At 45.3% G+C, this 19,861-nt stretch overlaps 1 protein-coding gene across 24 annotated transcripts in view; it reads left to right on the top strand.

The window, feature by feature from the left end:
- ADARB1 (adenosine deaminase RNA specific B1) overlaps nucleotides 1-19,861 on the top strand; it is a 135,375-nt gene that overhangs the window by 81,959 nt on the left and 33,555 nt on the right. For 12 of the 24 annotated variants that reach the window (XR_012431896.1, XR_012431895.1, XM_065541277.2 and 9 more), the window contains 2 exons: nucleotides 14,160-14,234; nucleotides 18,288-19,222. The exons of 1 other annotated variant lie outside the window; for it this stretch is intronic. Coding sequence is in view for 17 of the 23 variants with exons in the window: in XM_074033884.1 (XP_073889985.1) it covers nucleotides 14,160-14,234; nucleotides 18,288-19,222 (1,010 nt within the window). In the remaining 6 variants the exon portion in view is untranslated. Of the gene's footprint in view, nucleotides 1-14,159; nucleotides 14,235-14,402; nucleotides 14,439-18,287; nucleotides 19,223-19,861 lie in introns of all 24 variants that reach the window. 11 more of the 24 variants (XR_012431894.1, XR_012431893.1, XR_012431892.1 and 8 more) reach the window with 2 other exon arrangements.

Raw genomic sequence — 19,861 nt, 5'->3', positions numbered from 1 at the left:
CTTACCGTTGGTTAGGCATGCTGGACTGAGGCGGGAAACGAGTGCGTGGATCAGTGTGGCTCTGTACATGTGAACACGTATGGACATACATGCATAGGGTTGGGGGAACGGGGGACAGGGACAAGAAGGGCCAGGGCCTGTGACCACATCAGAAGCAAGGGTGATGCTCTGTGGCACAGCTGGCCCTCGAAGTCACTCAGTGACCTAGGCTTCTTCCATCCTGGAAGAAGCTCTGTTCTCTAACAGAAGGTTCTGGAGTCACCTTGGCAGTTGCTTCTAGTCCAGTAATAGATAGGGGAGAAAGAATACAGGGAAACACGCAGGAAGCTGTGTGAGTTGGCCTAGATGCAGTGGCACACGCCACAAATTGCACAGAACCCCCACGGGAAGTGAGCCTGGGTCCTTGCCCATCACCTCTTTCCAGCTGGTGTCCAGACCTCGGGGTGATCCCTGATTGTTGCTTCATTGGTCTGGCTATGGCTCATCGTGGGCCGGCAGCCTGGGAGCCATGCAGCGACAGGGGAACCGCAATAAAATACACTTATTCAGGAGAGGAGGTGGAAGGGCCCAGCCTGGCCCTGTCTTGCCAGCTTCCTGCACCCTGCACAGCGGGGAGCGTCCTCATTCTCCAGACCCTGATTCTTCTCGGTGGGGGAAAGGTCAGGGGGGGACTCCTTTGTCTGTCGTTCTCTCAGCCACTGGCTTCATCCTTTGGGGGTTCTTTCTGATCATTGCCTTCAGAGCCCCATCTGAAGAGGGTGTCAGTGTAGAACACAGTGAGTCAGAATGTGGAAGCAAATGGAACCATCTGGAAGTTTTGCTCTAGGCCTTATAAAACACATAATTTGTTAGGTGTGAAATATATAGTATGTGTAGTAGTGATAATAGGATGGAATAAATGCCTTAGATTTGCAAAATTATGTCAGAGAGTTTAGGGATCTTTGGTCCTGTACCAGTGACATCATTTTGTGGCTCTTGGGGATTTGGGGAGGGACCTCCCTGAAGCCACTGTGCAGCAGCCTCGTGCTCAGGGCTCACAGGTCCCATATGTGTTTCCCCCACTTCCTCCACCAAAGCTGAGCTGTCCTACCTTCCTCACATCCCCACATCCCGCAGGTGTCCCTCTGCTTAGCAGCTATTTATTCTGCCTATATTTGGGCCAATTGCATAGGCTGTCTGAGACCTGACAGTATGCTGGAATGTACAGGGCATACAGAGTTTTGTGTAATATCACGGGAAAGCATGCAGTTCTTTCGGTTGATGGTGGTTACAGATAAGACTGCAGAGACAGCTCGTGGTGGGTTGGAGTGTGGCTCGGTCTCCCGTGGGTCTGCTCCCCTTCCAGACTGCATGTGGAATTCTGCATAGAGTAAAGCATATTCGGGTATGTAGGAGGAAGGCTTAGAATAAAATTTAGCTTTTTTTCTTACGGAAGCAGTACATGTTCATTGTAAGAATTAGGAAACATAGATACAAAATAAACTTTATGAAAAAACTTTATGAAAAAGGTGATCATCTGCATTAGTCTGTTTTTGCACTGCTTAAATAAAGACTGAGTAATTTATAAAGGTAAGAGGTTTAATGGATTCACAGTTCCACATGGCTGCAGAGGCCTCACAATCATGATGGAAGATGGAGGGACAAAGGGACATCTCACATGGCAGCCAGCAAAGGGAGAAAGGAGAACCAAGTGAAAGGGGGAAACTCCTTTTAAAAACGTCAGATCTCATGGGCCTTCTTCACTACCATGAGAACAGTATGGGGGAAATTGTGACTCAATTACCTCCCACTGGGTCCCTCCCGCACGTGTGGGAACTGTGAGAGCTACAGTTCAAGATGAGATTTGGGTGGGGACACAGCCAAACCATATCATCATCCTTGAAGCTAAATCTTTGAATGGGAGCAAAGCCATAATAATTTTCTTCCAATTCCTAGTACTAGAATTAGATTTAGAAGTGTTTAAGGCTTTGTATTTTTGTGTTATTATGACCAGGAGCTCAGTAATGCCTAACTTCTGCCTTGGAGGATGATGTGAGTGTGCAAGAGGGGTGGCCACATCCCTCCAACTTCATTCCTGGTATCCAACGGGAGGCGAATAGCCTCCTTTGCACCTCTTAGCCACCATAGTCCTCTCACATTGCCAGCTCCTTCTGACTTTTGGGGTTGTTTTACCCTCTGGACAGCAGTGTGAACAAGGTATGTCAGGCCAAGGGGGCTGCTCCCCATGGGAGGCCTGGCCGTGTTGGCTTCCAAGAGGCCAGATGGATGCTGCTCACCATAGAAAGTGACCCTTTTCCCTGGTCCTGAGCCAACCTGTCACTTCCATGCTGTGTCACTTTGACAACTATCTTTGCTTTCTACAGAATGAAAGGAAACTTTCAAAAGTCAACATATTAAAGCTTGTTTGCATTTATTCTTTTATGAATTTTGCTCACATTTTGTCTACCGCTTTTTAAATTGGTTGTTTGTCTTTATATTATCGATCATAGTAGGCTGCTGGAAGGTTGACCACAGAAACCTGGTTCTAACTTTCAGGGAGGTCACCGTGTCTGCCTCCATTCAGGCCCATCGGGAAGGGGCTGCCTTCTGTCAAGGCACATGCTCCAGGTCCCTTAGATGGAAGGAAAACACATGGTCTTTATCCAGTGGACTCAGGGTGCAGGTAACTGGACAGATTAACCTTCATCATTTTCACAGATCCCCGTAGAGCTGGACCAAAGGAGGTGGGAGATCCCTGCCGGGAGCCGCTGCAGTGGGAGGGCTTACAGACGTTCGCATAGCCTCTACTATTTGGTTGTTTAACTCTCGTTAAAAGGAGTGGCTTTCAGCCCTCTTGCTTACTGTCTTGCAGCGTGTGTGTGTGCACATGTTCCATGCACATTTGTAACTCTCCCCATGCTCTCTGATTCAGCTTTGTTCCCGTAGAGTTGCCCCAGCAGTGCTTTGCCGTGATGATTGTGTGTTTTAAAATACTTCCAGTTGCTTACTTCTGTTTAGTTATCTCAGTGCTAAATATTGTTAATTAATTAAATATAAGCAGCATGTTCTAGATTTTATATCTTCCTGGATATAAATCTTCCTGGATATGACTTCCACTCATAACATTATGGATTTTTATTGTAAACAAGGTAGAATTTTATTTGCCACCTAATCATTTCATCATGGTGAGTGTCCTCCTTACAGGGCGTATACTGAATTTGGGTTTTACTCCTGTTTTGTTCATTTCCACAAGTTGAACTCTGTGTTATTATCCCATTTTCTGTTAGGGTCATTGTGTTGTTAAGTAATCAACTTGCACAGAAGGTGTGCACTTAGAAGGTTAACAGAAAACAAGTTAAAACATGACTGAAAATATATTTCTGTAAGAATTACTGTAGTTCTCCTGAGAGTATAAATAGCCAGGGTTTTAAAGATCTGACTTATAGGATTTATACTGCAAATAACTTGGCAGGATTAATTGGCCTGCATTTGCTTGCTGTAGTCAGTACCATCTAGTGTTTTAGTCAATATCAGTTTTTGTAGTGTGGATGAAGCTGGTGATGGCAGCTGCAGCCTGTCTGGAGTTGCTGCTGCCATGTGTCAGCTGCAGTGGGGGAGGCTGGGGCTCTGTGCTCCATGGAGTTGGTGGGAGCCGGGAACAGGTGGAAGCCCCACCCCCCTGCAAGTTGGAGGAGCAGGAGCCCCGCCATCCTGGGCACAGCTGCAGCCACCCATTAGCAGCTGTGGACCCAGGCATCCCTGCACTCACTAGGGCCCAGGAAGCCCCCCTGCCCCGACAGGCTCAGAAGTGCCTGCTCCCACTGCCTGGTCTCTCTCTGCTCCCAGCACCTGCTCCAATTTCAGAGCAAAGTTGTGGCCGAGCCGGGGCACTGTCACAACCTGGCTGGGAGTGTGTTCGCTCAGGGCAGTGCTGACATGCCAGCACCCTGCTGCCTCGGCCCCCTCCAGACTTTGGGCACTGAGGAGCATGAGAGGGAGGCCATTGTGGGACTGAGGGCAGCAGAGTGCAGGCCTTGCAGGTGCCCCTCGGCAGGAACAGCCTGGGTGCCGTGTGCACTGTGGACGGCAGGATAATGGTGGCGGGAGGCAGACAAACTCCTGGGAAGAAAGGGGAGGGTCCCTGGTGAAACTCCACCTTCAGCTCACAGAGGGCTTGAGGCCTGGGGACCAGGCTGCCGGTTCCGCAGACCAGAGTGAGAACTTATGGTGCTTTTTCCCGGCCCACCCATGGCTGCCCATGGACCAATCAGCACACACTTTCTCTCCTCTGAAGCCCATAAAAACCCCCGGACTCAGCCAGACTCGGGCAGAAGAAGGGACGACCTGCTTGTGGAGAAGAGCTACCCACTGTGGGTCTCTCTGAGTCGTTCTGTCACTCAGTGAAGCACCTCTTTGCATTGCTCACCTTCCACTTGTCCATGCACCTCTTTCTTCCTGGACACGGGAGAAGAACTTGGGATCTGCTGAATGGCAGGGCTGAAAGAGCTGTAACAGAAACAGGGCTGAAACACACCCTTTGCTTGCCACGTTGCAAGCAACGAGGAGAGAGAGAGTTGCAAGCAACCCTTCAGGGAGCCCAGACCTAGGAGCTCCCTGAGCCAGGGCGGTGATGCCCTCATTGGGGCCCTGCAGTTCCTGGTGTTTCCAGGCTTCTGGGTACCACCATGTTCCCTGGTTTCAGCCATGGAAGCTATGTGTGGTATGCCTGGTTCAGCTGCAGCCTTGCAGGGAGCCAGTGCCCATGCCAGTGCCTGGAGCTGCCCACTCTGCCACAGCCAGTGTGCCTGGCTGTACACAATGGCTGGACCCCACGTCCACTCACTCACACATCCCTTCCCGCTCCATGCCTGGCTCACCCTTGGCAGGCATGGGATCCAAGCCGGAAGTGTGAACCGAGCGCAGCCTGCCATGCTGCGTGGGCAGAATAAGCCCAGCAGGCCCAAGCAAAACTCGGGTAAAGGCGCCACCAGTGACAGAGGTTTCTGGCCAGAAAAATGATACCCTGAGGATCCTGTGACACTAGGCTCTGATTTACCAAAAAGAGCCACACCTGACTAGGGACATGGGGAAGCAGGGGCATGCAGGTCTGTCCACGAAAGCCCCACTCCTTGCTTTAGGGACAGTAGCTGATGCCCATGAGTGCTCCTTTATGCAGGTGCTGTGCTGGTGCTGAATCACCAGGGCTTGCCCTGCCTGTAGAACCACCACCAAGAAGGTGTGAGAGAGTCTCAGCTCACAGCACCAGACACTTCAGACCCAGATGTGAGTCTTAACTCACAGCACCGGACACTTCAGACCCAGGTCGGAGAGCTCGAGGGCCTGAAACAGGCTCAGTCCCAGACTCTCGCCCAGTGCTCCCTCGCCCGCTCGTCCAGCTGTCGTTCTGCAGACTGCAGGCTGGTCAGAGGCTTCCCATCCAGAGTGACCCAGCAAGGTGTTCCTGTTTCTTAGAAGAGGACAATCATAGCTGCATGGGAAAACAGTTGTTAATGAGGATTGTACTAAGTAGATCCCTTTCACATCAATAGTAACCAATTTAAAGCCCTTTCATTTACAAATGTTTCTGATTTAAGGACTTAGAGGTTAGTTCCTATGCAATCAAGTTTAGATGTGTTTTGGAGAAAGTGGATACAGCCCACGTGGTCCCAGAAGGCAACAGGGCACAGGTAACATTCCCTGGCTGTGATTAGTTAGTTGAGGACACCACAACTGGAAGCATCCACGATCTTCCTCACAGGAAGCACCCGACTGAGAGCTGTGGACGCTGAGGATGAGGCTTAAGTCTGCCCTAGCAGAGCTCAGGGCCTGGTGGGAAAAGCAGGGTGGTCAGGCCATGGGGGGAGTGAGCAGAGAGGGGTAACCAACTCTGCACAAGGAGCCAGGAATCCCCCCGCTCAACCAGGAGCACTGACTCTGAATCTGGGCCGGGGACGCTGAATCTGGGCCCTCAAGGCCCCCCAACCGGGGGCGCTGACTCTGGGCCCTCAAGGCCCCCCACCGGGGACACTGACTCTGGGCCCTCAAGGACCCCCACCGGGGGCGCTGACTCTGGGCCCTCAAGGCCTGTGGTGCCCACAGCTCCATCCACAGCAGCGAGCCTTGTGCAGTTTCACTACAATGGTAGCACACATGCAACCTCCTGGGGGCTGCTGGGGCCTATGGGAGTCAGGGGTGTCGACATTGTGCTCCCTGGGCCTGCTCAGGGTGATGCTGAGTACCAGGCAGCAGTGAGTGGGGTGACTGAAGGGAAACTCGGGGGACATTTGGCCCTCTGTGCTCTACCACGCTTGTCCCCATGCTTGCTGTGTTTGGTTTGGGGCCATTGGCCCTGCTCCTGTAGACTCAGAGTAGCTGTCTGTCCCACGTTTCTATAACCGAGTTCGCTTGACACAGTCAACTTGGGCTGTGGGCTTTTTTTGCTGATCCCTAAATTGGTGATGACTAGTGTACATTTGAATAGTTGCCACTAGTTGGTACCTTTCAATAAAAAGTACAGATTAATAATAAATGGTAGAAGTTCATGCTTCTTCCTTCTGGCGAAGACCAACACATGACCCTATTTTAAAGAGCAGAAAGCTGCAGAGCCACTGCCACATTGCAGGCACCATCCAGGATGTGTAGGCATCTCAGGGATGTTTTGGCACTCAGAGGATTGTATGGTTTATTTTTAGGAAACAACTAGCAGCCAAGTGAAGACACTGGACAGGGGAGGACAGCTGTTGCGTGTGTCCACGGGGCCTGAAGTAGGCCACGAAAGCCCCAAGTGTGCCCCTGTGTTGGCACAAGTACAGGGGCTGCCAAGGAAAAGCTAGGGGTGGAGGAACTCAGTGCACAGTGTTCCTGTGGGGCAGGCATGGCGCCCAGTGGGGAGGGGTGGAGAAGACTGAGCCTGTCCCAGCCATGTGGGCCTCGCAGCCTGCTGGGAGAGGCAGGCCACAAACAGGGAGACAAATTGTGGATTGCACTGTGTGGAGGGAGAGGGAGGGGAGCACTGGGGTGGGCTGGTGTTGTGTGAGCTGGGACTTGGGCAGTAGGAGGTGGGGTCTGATGAAGCCTTGCACGAGGACATGGCAAGGAGGGAACAGGGAAGCACCCCAGGAAGTTGGAGAGGCTCTGGTGGGCATGGCGAAGGGCTGACGATGTTCCCAGTGGCCGTGACACATGGACATGTGTTAGAGCACGTTTTTTATTTATAAAGACGTAGCCCTGGCTGCTGCGAGGAGAGGGGCTCTCAGGGTCAAGAGAAGGCAGAGAGGCTCCTGCATAAGCTGAGTGGTAACAGCAGGGCAGAGGCGGACAGACTGATGTGTTTATCCCAACTTTGGGAGAAGAGCTGGTGACATGGGGTGTGGGGTAAAAGGGGAGAGAGAACCAGGTAGTCTCCAGGTGTCTGGCCTGAGCGCCTGCTGTGTGCAGTGCAGGGACAGATGGGTGCATTAAGGTGACAAGATTTACTCATGTGCATTGGTACATCTGCTGCCCGGGGTGGCCAGGTGAACAAGGAGCTGGTATTTGTCAAAGCTGAAAACACCTTACTTGAGGCCCCCTGGAGCACCCAGGCTTCACCAGGCCCACCCCCGCCCAGCCGCCCTAGAGCTGCCTTGCTGGGCCAGTCTACTACTGTCTGTGCTATTGGCATGTGCTTCTCGCATGATGCATCCCTTTTAATGAGGGAAGAACTAGAGCCACAGTTTGATGAAGTTGCTGACTGGGCAACTGAGGTGTTAGTGCCCTGTGCAAGATGCCCTGACTGACACCTCTACATGTTACTTTCTGTCATTTGTCATTGATAGAATTTCCTCTTCTGTTTCAGTAGATTCCTATTCTCATCAATATTTCCCACTTAATATGATGAATATTGTACATTATTATACTTGTTTTAATTATCTCCTTTTGCATTGCACTAGAAAAAATGCGTTTGCTGAAAATTAGGCACAAATATTGCTTGCTCTGTGTACAAGATCTGTATCTTGTTCAATGTGTACAAAATCTCTATAAAGATTCACTTAGCAGCAGATTGCAGGGAGGGTTTCCTAGAAGGTAAAATATTTCACTGAAAATATTATCAATTGAATATTTTGGAACACTTTAGTGATATTGTTTGGTTTAGATAATACTGAAAGCAAAATATAAATTATGAGGTGAAGTATATCTCTAAACTTGCATGATTTGCTTGTTGAATTTCAGATTGTTTTCATTCAAATGATGTAAGAGGTTTATACTTCAATTGCTTTTGTTAAATGAGCAAATCATCATTCAATTTTTTTGCTACAAAGTTAATCTAGCTTTGGAATGCTGCTTATGTATAGTAAAGAATCAACACGAATAATCTCCACTTTAATAACGTTTCTCTTTTTTTTAGTTTGCAGTTCAAAGCTATTAAATATGGAACCCATAGCAGTCATAAAGAATTTGTAAAAGTTTTCTCAAAGCTATCCATTTTTGAGGGGAAAATGGATTTAATCCAGTAATATATGTTAGTAATTTTAATCACGTTCATCAGTTGTCTTAAACAGTTTTTAATCTGTAAACTTTTAGTGGACTCCTAAAGATGGCATTTTTTACCAGCACGATAGAGACTATTCAAGTTCTGATGCATCTTTGGTGTAAATAAGTCATGTTTTTAATATTTTATTCCAGGATATGGTTTTTCATTAAGGGAAGGGGAGAAAAAGGGTAGGTATGCTCATTGTCCAAAGTTGATAAGAACATTATATATATTGATTATACTTATGGTTGCAATGTAAGTATCTATAAAAAGGTATAAAGAATAATACAACAATCATTTACCTACCCCCCAGTATAAAACATATAACATTGCCAATTTGATCATGTTAGCTGAAATCAAAAGCAAGCTCATGAAGAAATGATCAGGACACGGTGAGGGAATGGCCTTGTTTGATCCAGCTTGATCTTCTTCCATGTCGGCACCCAGTGTCTGGTCCTGTTTATTAAAAATAAAAAGCACGTTCATATGTCCCTGATTTAAGATGCCACCTTTACCAAATATTCTGTGTCTAGATGTGTTGTGTCTGATTCTGGATTTTTTTTTTTTTTCCATCACATTGACCCTCTTTGTCCATGAGCCATGCTGTGTTGCTTTAGGCACTGAGGCTCTTTATTTCTAATAGGAAGGACTAAGCCACCTGTGCCTTTGGTTCAGAGTTTTCCTGAGTATGTGTTTATCCTTTTCATGTAAACATTAGAATCAGCTTGTCTAGTTACATTAAAAAAAAAAGTTGGATTTGTACCTGGAACCAAGTGAAACTGAAGTCTCAGGTCTTCTGTAGTCAAGTTCAATGTTCTTCCACACTCACCACCTCCCAGCTCTGTTTTACTTCTTACTGCATTAGGAGGCATTCTGAGAAATGAAGAGGTTGTTCTGAATATTGCTATCAAATAAGGCTTTTTTAAAATTGACCATTCTTGGAATTTTGTTCCATAGGGAATATTTGATAGGGCTTTAATTCTTACTTGTTTGTAGTTCAAGTCATAAGAGGTTCTTTTAAAAAGGAAAGAAAAAATAGCTCTGTGAAATGTGCTAAAGTGTTTGCATTTGCTATTTTGCTTTGTTTTGTAACCTTTGGTACAAGAGTTGGCATTTGTCAAAGCTGAAAATGTTGGCTTCTGCTCTGCAAGAGATTTGTAGCTCCCATTCTTAATGTGGGCGGTACCTGCTGGTACTCACCTGCCACCACACTCGGCATGACTGTTTTCTACTGTGAGACATTTTCCATGTCCTTTTAAAAGAATTTTAATACGTAAGGGCAGGAAAACAAGGTGAACTACATGAATTCGGTGAACGACATGAGCTGGGCTCACTCCTGTGCCTCAGCACTTTTATTGTTGTTGTAAAGTTTGTTTTTCCTGGTCCCGGGTATCTGAGAGAAGTCAGCCTTCTCAAGCAAACCAATTATTGATTAATTATATATAAGAATTAAATTAGCCTTTTGTGTGTCTTCTGCCTATTATTAATAAACTTTTTATTTTGAAGGCTGGGTGCGGTGACTCATGCCTGTAATCCCAGCATTTTGGAGGCCAACGCGGGTGGATCACCTGAGGTCAGGAGTTCGAGACCAGCCTAGTCAACATGGTGAAACCCCTTCTCTACTAAAAATACAAAAATTAGCTGGGCATGGTGGCGTGTCCCTGTAATTCCAGCTACTCGGGAGGCTGGGGCAGGCAGCTCGAACCTGAGAGGTAGAGGTTGCAGTGAGCCAAGATAGTGCCACTGCACTCCAGCCTGGGCGAGCCAGACTGTCAAAAAAAAAAAATTAAAAATTAAAAAAACTTTTTATTTTGAGATAATATGGATTCACATGTAGTTGTAAGAAATAATACGTACATGAACATAAGCCTTCATTTCTCTGGGATAAATGCCCAGAAGTACAATTGCTGAGTCATGTGGTCGTTGCATGTTTTATTTTCAGGAAACTGCCAAGCTACTTTCCGGAGTAGCTCTCCCATTTCACATGTCTGCCAGCAGTCTCCAAGAGATCCCTCTTCTCCACAGCCTCCTTTTCACTTGGGGCTGTCACTGTTGTTAAAGCCACACTATGCTTAATAGCCCTTCTCGGAGGCGTGCAGCGGAGTTATCTCACTGTAGTTCTCAGTTGCATTCCCTGATGACTCATGATCCTGAGCATCCTTTCATGAGTTTATTTTCCATCTGTACATCCTCTTCATGTCTTTTGCCCATTTTCTAATTGGACTGTTTGTTTATTTTGCTGTTGAGCTTTGATAATTTCTTATATATTCTGTTTGTTGGATATGTGTTTTTCAAATATTTTCTCCTAGTCTGTGGCTTGATTTTTCATCTTTTTAACAGGGAAGTTTGCAGAGAAAAAGTTTTAAACTTCCAGTTTGTCAGTTGTTTCTTTTGTGGATTGTGCTTTTGCTGTGAAGTCTAAAAACTCTTTGCCTAGCCCTAGATCCTGAGGATTTTCTCCTATGACTTTCTAAAAGTTTCATAGATTTATGTTTTGCATGTAAGCCCATAATCTATTTTGAGTTAAGTTTTGACTAAGGTAGGAGACCTGAATTGAGGTTAATTTTTTTGGATCTCTAGTTGCCCCAATAAGGCCGTGCCTCCTTCACGGAATTGCTTTTGCACCCTTGTTCAAAATCAGTTCGACATATTTGTGTGGTCTATTGGGGATTCTCTGTGCTATCCTCTTGTGATCTGCTCGTCTGCCTCTTGCCAACACTGTACTGTCTTGATGACTGTAGCTTTGTAGTAAATGCTGAGATCACCTAGACTGATTGCTCCCACTTTATTCTTTTTGATGGTGGCTACTTTAAAGTCTTTCTAAGAGAATTCTAACATCCGTGTCATCTCCCTGTTGGCATCTGTTGATTGTCTTTTTTCATTTAGTTTGATATCTTCTGTTTCTCGGTGTGACAAGTGATTTTTTATTGGAACCTGTTTATATGATATTATGAGACTCTAAATCTTACTGAAGCCTTCTGTTTTAGCTGACTTTCTCATACACCGTGGTGTCAGAGGAAGCAGGGATGCTGTCTCATTACTGCTGGATGGGGGATAAGTCCAAGTTCTCCACTGGGGCTCCCGGATACCTCCCTGTTGTGAGAGGGCCTCATCACTGCTCCATTTGGAGCCTGCACTGACAGCACGGGCTAGCGTTGTTTCCACCAGCTGGGAAGAGAGTCCAGGTTCCCCACACAGTCTTCCATGACTCTGCATTGTGGTGTGGGAAGGGAAGGGGTTGTTAGAGCCTGGTGGGAATGAAAATTGTGGCTTGTCACTCAGCCTTGTCAGACACCACCCAACAAGGAGACTCTGGATTGTCCTTACAGCCTGGCACGGGGGCGGTGTGGTTGAGGTTTTCTCTCTGGTGTTTGCCTGGAATCAAGCAATTCTTGTCTAAAAAGTTTTCTGTCTTGCTGGGCTACCTCTTTCCTGGTCCTTTGGCCAGAGAGAGCAGCTTTTGTTGCGGCTTTTTATGTGTTTTGTTTTTGCCAATGCCTGTTGATGTTTCTGGGTTCTGGCTTCTTCAGCTCTATGTTGAGAAAATGAAGCAAAAGGAAAATGCAGGGTCGCTTTTTAGGTCCTGAGGCCCCCTGGCTTGTCAGCTTTCTCTGCATCTCTCAGTCTTTTTATGTGTGTTTTATGTATAATATCCAGGATTCTTAGTTGTATTTAATGGGAGGAAAAAGGAGAAGACCTCCGCCTTCCCACTGAGGACATTCCTTTGCCTATTTAAAACGCGTTTCAGCCAATAAGAACAGAGCTATTTGGACAGGCTTATTTGTTGTTCCTCCAATTTATAGTTTGGGCTTCTGAGAAGCGCCTTGCCATCACTTTGCCTGCATAACCTCAGTGCCTTCACACACACCACCTGTTTTCCCGTCTTCATGATATGCTCAGCCAGACCTCTCGTCTGAAGCTCAGTTTAATGAGCATGTCCCCAGTTTTCTGGCCTGATCCCTCCAGCCAGGAGGCTCCTGGGAGCACCCACAGCCTACTGAGGGCATCTGCCCTGCCTGCAAGACAGGGCTCTTGCCCTCTGTTCCTACATCTCACTTCCCATTCTAGACCTTAACCCAATCACTTTTTATCAGTCCTTCCATAATGAAAATATTAAAACATATACAAATACACAGTTGTATCAAGAACTCTGCATGCCCATCAGCCACATCAGTAATTACCAACCAGGGCCCTTTGATTGGTTTTGTCTACACCTCGTCTCTGTTTTTCGCGCCACACTGAATTATTTTGAAGTAAATTCTAGATATTGTCCTTTTATTTGTAAATACTTCAGTATATGTCACTAAAAGAGAATTACCATTTCTACACCTAAAATAATGTATCATAATTCCTTAATATAATCAGCTATTCAGGCAATATTTAAACTTAAATGTTTCTCAGAATCTGATTTAGATTCTTGTGCACGTAATTGATTCTCAGAAAATTTATCTTGAAATAATTAATGACTGTAAAATAATAATGCTTTTAAAACTATCTGGCAAACTTTCTTGAATAAAGGATTCTAAAGAGAAACTGATTTAACTTTTAGCAACACATTTGCCTGAAATATAGTGAGATTGAAAGTTATTAACAAATGATTTCATGAAAAACTATATATCTAAAATAAATACTTTTAGATATTTGATATAGGGATACAAGATATATGCATGTTTTAGTACATTTTAGTCACCATTTTCTAAGAGCAATGAGTTTGCCTTTTAGTGATTTATGTTTTATTTGTATACAAAGTAATGTGATTATAAAATTTGCGAATCCTCTTTTTCCTCAATTGCAATTTGAGGATATTCTTTATTATAGATCATGTATTAATACAGTCTAACAAAGTATATCTAAAATATTTAAGAAGAGGAAATTCCTAAATTTGTTAGTAACCAGAAATTGTGATACTTGTTCTTTGAGGATTTCCTGTGTTTTCTCCTGCCAACAAAATAGTACTTTTATGTAGCTAAGAAATTAGATTGAATTTTAACAGTCATATGCACTTTAGTTTTGTCTGCATGAGGAGCTATTCAAGGTGAGAGAGAAGTAGCTAAGAGAGAAGCTGTGGGTGCTGGTTCTGCGGTGTGGCTTTAGTTTACAGCTGGAAACCAAAAGTCTATCCAGAGTAAAGATAGATGGCAAGTATGTGAGCGCCCCTCTGAGGTCTGTCGCCATCTGTCGTGGCGTGTTGTGTCCTTAGTCCATCCCGCAGCAGATGTCCTTCCAGGGTGCAGATGCCAGTGCCTTTGTCCCTAGTTCAGCGCTCTTCATGGCCCTCCATTGCCCGGAATCAAACCCACCCTCCTCAGAGTGGTGTGAGGTCCCTGGGCACTGGCCCTGAACCTCCCTTGCTGGGACCTGGTCCCACCCTCATCATCCCTCCATGTGGGAGAATCCATGGGAGAAGTCCTTTGCTGGACTGGAATCCACACGAGAAGTCGTTTGCTGGACTGGAATTCACGTGAGAAGTCCTTTGCTGGACTGGAATGTGCCAAGGAGGAGTATTTTTTACCAGATGGCAGATCTGACTTCTCTAACAAGACCTAGTTCTTATTTTATGATTTTTTCCCTTTAATTTGTAATAATATTGTAATTATTTCCTTAGAGTAGACTTACTTCACATTACTCATATCATAGGCACACTAAATGCTATTTTCTTACTGTCTTTCAGACAGAAACAGTCTCCGCCAGTCAAGAAACCCTCAAAAGTATTTTGCCATGGATATAGAAGATGAAGAAAACATGAGTAAGATCTAGGCCTATCACGTAGTATCAGATAGCTAATTTTATGTTAACATTTTGGTGTTTTTGCAAATATATTTCATGAGACCAATGTGGGGAATTGTGTTTTTTCCCGTAACATGTTCTACTGACAGTGGCATGTTTTTAATTTTTGGTGTGTTCTCTGCAACAGGTGTCAGAGTTTGCTGTAGACGTTTTCCCTGCAGCGGTATGTCTAGGTTTTTCCTTCCTCGTTATCGTCATGGGGCATCACTGTGACGATGGAATGGGCTTCTGGGCACATCTCATGAAGCCCCACTGTTTCGTGTGGAGTCCTGTCACGGCACGCCTCTTAGAATAATGCTCTTGAGTATTCATGCATGCAAATCGAAGATAAATATCTGAGATTGATTTAAATACCCAGTCGTTTGCAATAATAGTACAGAAATATTTCCCTTCAAAATGCAGGTTCTCCCTGCATTTTGAAGGAAGGGGGTTCACACGTGTCTGTTGATCTGAAGTTCGCAAAGGTGCTAATGAAAGCTGGGACTGGTGTGGGCCTCCTCCTTCCATGCTGTTCTCTCTGGGGCGGGTGGGTGGAAAGCCGCTGGGGTATGTCAGTGTTTCCTCTGTGTTTTCTTCTATAAAAAGCTCGTTGAAGGTACTTATCTCTTCTAGTTCATCTTCAGTCTCAGAAAACAGATTTAAATGCTTTCACAGAAGTTGGGAGAGTTTAGTAGAGAAATTATAACAAAGGCATCATTGCTCTAACTAATATAACTATCCATATTTACCTTCTTACTTGTCTTAAGGAATAACATGCAGCTATCAATGATGAGTGACATGTCACTGGGAGTGATTATTGAGCATTAGAACTTGGCTCAGCACTTTCCCTTTGACTTCACGCAAAACTGACGATCTGGGGTCTTGGAATCGCTCTTGTGTACCGTGTAGAACCCAAACTGTGACCCAGCGAAACATTTCTGCGTGGTAGTGCTGCCCCGTGGGTGTGCTGTGGATGCTGTGGAGGGGGCTGGGCCTCTGCTCTATGGACTGTACGCTAAGTGTTGGCTTTGGTTGAAGTCAGCCGTCTGGGGTGTGAGGGTGAGACCACTTCCTGCAGCGCTACCCGGCTCCCACGGGACCAGTGTGCCCACCTCACTTCTGCTCATGTGTGCGCAGCCCGTGGCTGCTGGTGATTGTTTTCTCAGGTTTTTTTCCTCATCAGTCCTGCTCTTGAGATCTTTTAAAAACTCAGCTTTATGTTTTTACTGGGCAGTTCTACTCACTGTTTCCAATTTTGCCACAAGCTTTAAGAGAGGGGTTACGTCCATACTCCTCATTTGAGAAAATGTGACCTGTGCTTGGCCCGTGCAGTAGCCCACCGACAGAGCGTGTGCAGGGGTCCCCAGGGCCTCTGTGTCAGGACTGTGGCCTACAGCCTGCAGCTGCAGTCACCTCGCATGGACAGAGGCTTCATGATCGTGTAGGTTCTGGAACTATCCCAAAACTGATCCTGTGATAACTTGACATGATAAACAATCCTCCCGAATAATTTTTCTGTAAAGATAAGCTGATGTTCTAGTGCTGAAACTTGGAAATTCTGGTTCTGTATTTTTTTTTTTTTTATCATTTTGAAAGCAATGCAAAGCCCTATCATGATCAGCTATGTACATTTATGAAATGTAGTAGCATGATACAGAGAGAGAAGGCATCTGTTTAAGAAAAGCTGTGAAAGTGGCATCTTTTTCTAGTTTTAGTATTTTCCTTTATTATAGTAGCATTTTCAATGACAATGAGAAAGTATTTCAGTGTGCTCCTGAAGTAAGAGTTTAGAATGTTTGTAATCTGTTACAGAAGTATATTCTTCTCAAAATTATGTGTCAATCCAATAGTAATTATTTTTATTTCTGAAAGAAAAGTATTTGGTTATTTCAGAGGTTATAAATATTTGGTTAAATGCCTGTCTAAATACATTTATAATGATTTGATTTTTGATATTGATAATTGTTTAGCAACAAAGTAAAAATGTAAGCAGTAATCTAGTATGTCATGTTCTTGCTCAGTTTATTAATCTCTGACTTCCATCTTGGCTCTACTTTTTTTTAACCTTTTTTTCCCTTTGAGCACCGAAAGGAGTAACCTATCGAGCTTTTGCTGGAGGATGTTATAAATGAAAATTTAATGTCCATTCCATCAGCTTTGTCAACTGGGAGAAGTGGTGTGTGTGTGAGGATTATTTTGGAGAAATGATGTCTGTAGAGAAAGTTTTAAATTTCTTAGCCTCTGCCACAGTGTGGCATCAGTTTTCCCACGGGTTGTGTCTAAACCAGGTTTATGCTCTGCTGTCTTTGCTGAATGATGCCAGCCCTGGAATTAGAGATCTTTAACCTCAAAGATTGGCAGCCAAGGGCAAGGACTTGGTCCCTTTCAACCTTCCCATGGATGAAGCTGATGAACATTTTCACAACTTTTCAGTTTGCTTAACATAATGAGAATCTACCTTTACACATGTAGTAGAAATAGACCCTAAAGCCACCATATGGGGCACGTGTAAATTGGTTTACAATTTTAGCAATATTTTGGTTACTTAATATAGATTTTTGAAATCTGGTGGTAGATGTCTTTAACTTTCATTCACATTACAACCTTGCAGGGCACTGTAGCCCTCACCCCTGGGCTCCATGTGACAGCTGCCTAGCCATGATGGAGAGGAATTATTTCTTCTTCTATTTTTTAAAAAGCTCAATGAACACTTTTTACTCTAATTTTAAAATAAAAAATTAGGGCCGGGCACGCTGGCTCATGCCTGTAATCCCAGCACTTTGGGAGGCCAAGGCGGGCAGATCACCTGAGGTCGGGAGTTCAAGACCAACCTGGCCAACATGATGAAACCCCATCTCTACTAAAAATACAAAAATCAGCCAGGCATGGCAGTGCAAGCCTGTAGTCCCAGCTACTCAGGAGGCTGAGGCAGGAGAATCACTTGAACCCGGGAGGTGGAGGTTGCAGTGAACTGAGATCACGCCACTGCACTCCAGCCTCGCCAATAGACTGAGACTCCGTCTCAAAAATAAACAAATAAATAAATAAATAAATAAAATTTAAAAATTATGTTTATTTTGCCATGTAATTTTAGAATTCTAAAATTATCTGTATTAATTTGAAATCTAAAATACTTTTAAAAGTTAGGATAAACAAATTTTTCTGGAAATTCATCAAATAATTGTCTTTAAAAAGACAAAATCACCAGAAAGTGTATTTATGAAGTTAGGAGGTTGTAGCCTGCCTACAGCTTCAGTTTTGTGTCTTGTTCTTACACACTTTCTATCATGGAGTGGTATTAAGGATTCAGACTTAATCAGCCCCCATATATAATGTTCTCATTTTCAAATAGATGCTAGAAATAAAACCATACCCTCCAAACACAACAACTAAATAGCTGTAATACTTTACACAATTACATAAGCAGCTTTTAAAGATTGGTTCATAAACTAAATCAAATAATTGCATTTATTGATTGAATATTTTAAACCTGAAAAACTAATTATCTGTGGATGCAAGTTTTTAAAATAGTTTTCTCTTCTGAGAGACACTGCAATTTAAAACCCGTAGATAAAATGAGGGTAAACAACAGTGAAAGGAAAATGCTAAAATAAATATACATTAATCCATATATTTATATTAAATTGTCATTTCATTATAAAGACCTTTTTAATATGTAAGGTCTTTCTGGATTAATTTATCATCCCACATTTTGATAAGGTTGAAAAAGTCTAGATACTTCAGAATATTCTCAGAAAAAAAAATTATTTAAAGATTTTACTTTTTAAAGCAAAAGCAGTTGGTGACACTGAATAGAAATGGTATTAGTCACTGAGCAAAGTGTCAAATTACTTGTTTAGTTGAGGCTGATAGTTCTTTAAATGTCTAACTCTTCATGTATACATCAAGGAATAAAATTGATAAGCACACATCACTTAACCAGTTACAAAGAGAGCTAAAGGAATCTATAAATTTTGCATTTACAAGATCCTGCAACGAAGGCATTGTAAGTTACTCTTTCTGGGCACCACAGGTTCCAGCAGCACTGATGTGAAGGAAAACCGCAATCTGGACAACGTGTCCCCCAAGGATGGCAGCACCCCTGGGCCTGGCGAGGGCTCTCAGCTCTCCAATGGGGGTGGTGGTGGCCCCGGCAGAAAGCGGTCCCTGGAGGAGGGCAGCAATGGCCACTCCAAGTACCGCCTGAAGAAAAGGAGGAGAACACCAGGGCCCGTCCTTCCCAAGAACGCCCTGATGCAGCTGAATGAGATCAAGCCTGGTTTGCAGTACACGCTCCTGTCCCAGACTGGGCCCGTGCACGCGCCTTTGTTTGTCATGTCTGTGGAGGTGAATGGCCAGGTTTTTGAGGGCTCTGGTCCCACAAAGAAAAAGGCCAAACTCCATGCTGCTGAGAAGGCCTTGAGATCTTTCGTTCAGTTTCCTAATGCCTCTGAGGCCCACCTGGCCATGGGGAGGACCCTGTCTGTCAACACGGACTTCACATCTGACCAGGCCGACTTCCCTGACACGCTCTTCAATGGTTTTGAAACTCCTGACAAGGCGGAGCCTCCCTTTTACGTGGGCTCCAACGGGGATGACTCCTTCAGTTCCAGCGGGGACCTCAGCTTGTCAGCCTCCCCGGTGCCTGCCAGCCTAGCCCAGCCTCCTCTCCCTGTCTTACCACCATTCCCACCCCCGAGTGGGAAGAATCCCGTGATGATCTTGAACGAACTGCGCCCAGGACTCAAGTATGACTTCCTCTCCGAGAGTGGGGAGAGCCATGCCAAGAGCTTCGTCATGTCTGTGGTCGTGGATGGTCAGTTCTTTGAAGGCTCGGGGAGAAACAAGAAGCTTGCCAAGGCCCGGGCTGCACAGTCTGCCCTGGCCACCATTTTTAACTTGCACTTGGATCAGACGCCATCTCGCCAGCCTATTCCCAGTGAGGGTCTTCAGCTGCATTTACCGCAGGTGAGGAACGGTGCTGCTGCTTTAAAACACAGGGTCATTGCTCTTGGTAATGCTTCTAGACAACATTTTAGTTTCAGGATTACTATTGACTTTCCCCCTTGACATCACTCTGTCCCCATCAGGAGGAGTTACTGGTAAGTCTGGCTGCTGGGGCAGCATTTCCTTGATTTCCATGGCCATGTGGCCACTGAGAAGCCATCTGCATCCTAGTGCTTGCTGGGTCCGTCACAATGCAAGGCAGGGACACCTGAGGCCCCGTCCACCAGGGCAGTGTTTACAACACTATCCATAACTCTCTTCCCATTAGGCAACCCCCCCCCACCAACCGATGACCCTCATCCCACAGCAAGCCTTTAGCAGGAGAGAGGGAATAAGAGCCCAGTCTTTGAAACCTTGCCCCCAGTTCAGCACCATTTTCCTTCAAAGGTCTCATCCAGGAATCTCACGTTCAAGATAAGTGACACCAGCCCGTCAGCAGCTGAAAACCCAAGTCTGAGTCAGGATGGCAGCCTCTGGGCTCCCACATGACTGACTGGTGGCTGTTCGCTGTCCCTCAGCCAAGGAGCCCCTCGAAGCAGAGAATGAGGCAGCACAGCAGTGAGCACCTATCAGAGGGCAGGAAGGGAGGGGCCTCCGACA

The sequence above is a fragment of the Macaca fascicularis genome, chromosome 3 (genome assembly GCF_037993035.2).
Source record: "Macaca fascicularis isolate 582-1 chromosome 3, T2T-MFA8v1.1".
In the NCBI taxonomy this organism is placed as follows: domain Eukaryota; kingdom Metazoa; phylum Chordata; class Mammalia; order Primates; family Cercopithecidae; genus Macaca; species Macaca fascicularis.
The sequence above is the reverse complement of the archived record's forward strand: the minus strand, read 5'-3'. Positions and strand labels throughout refer to the sequence as shown.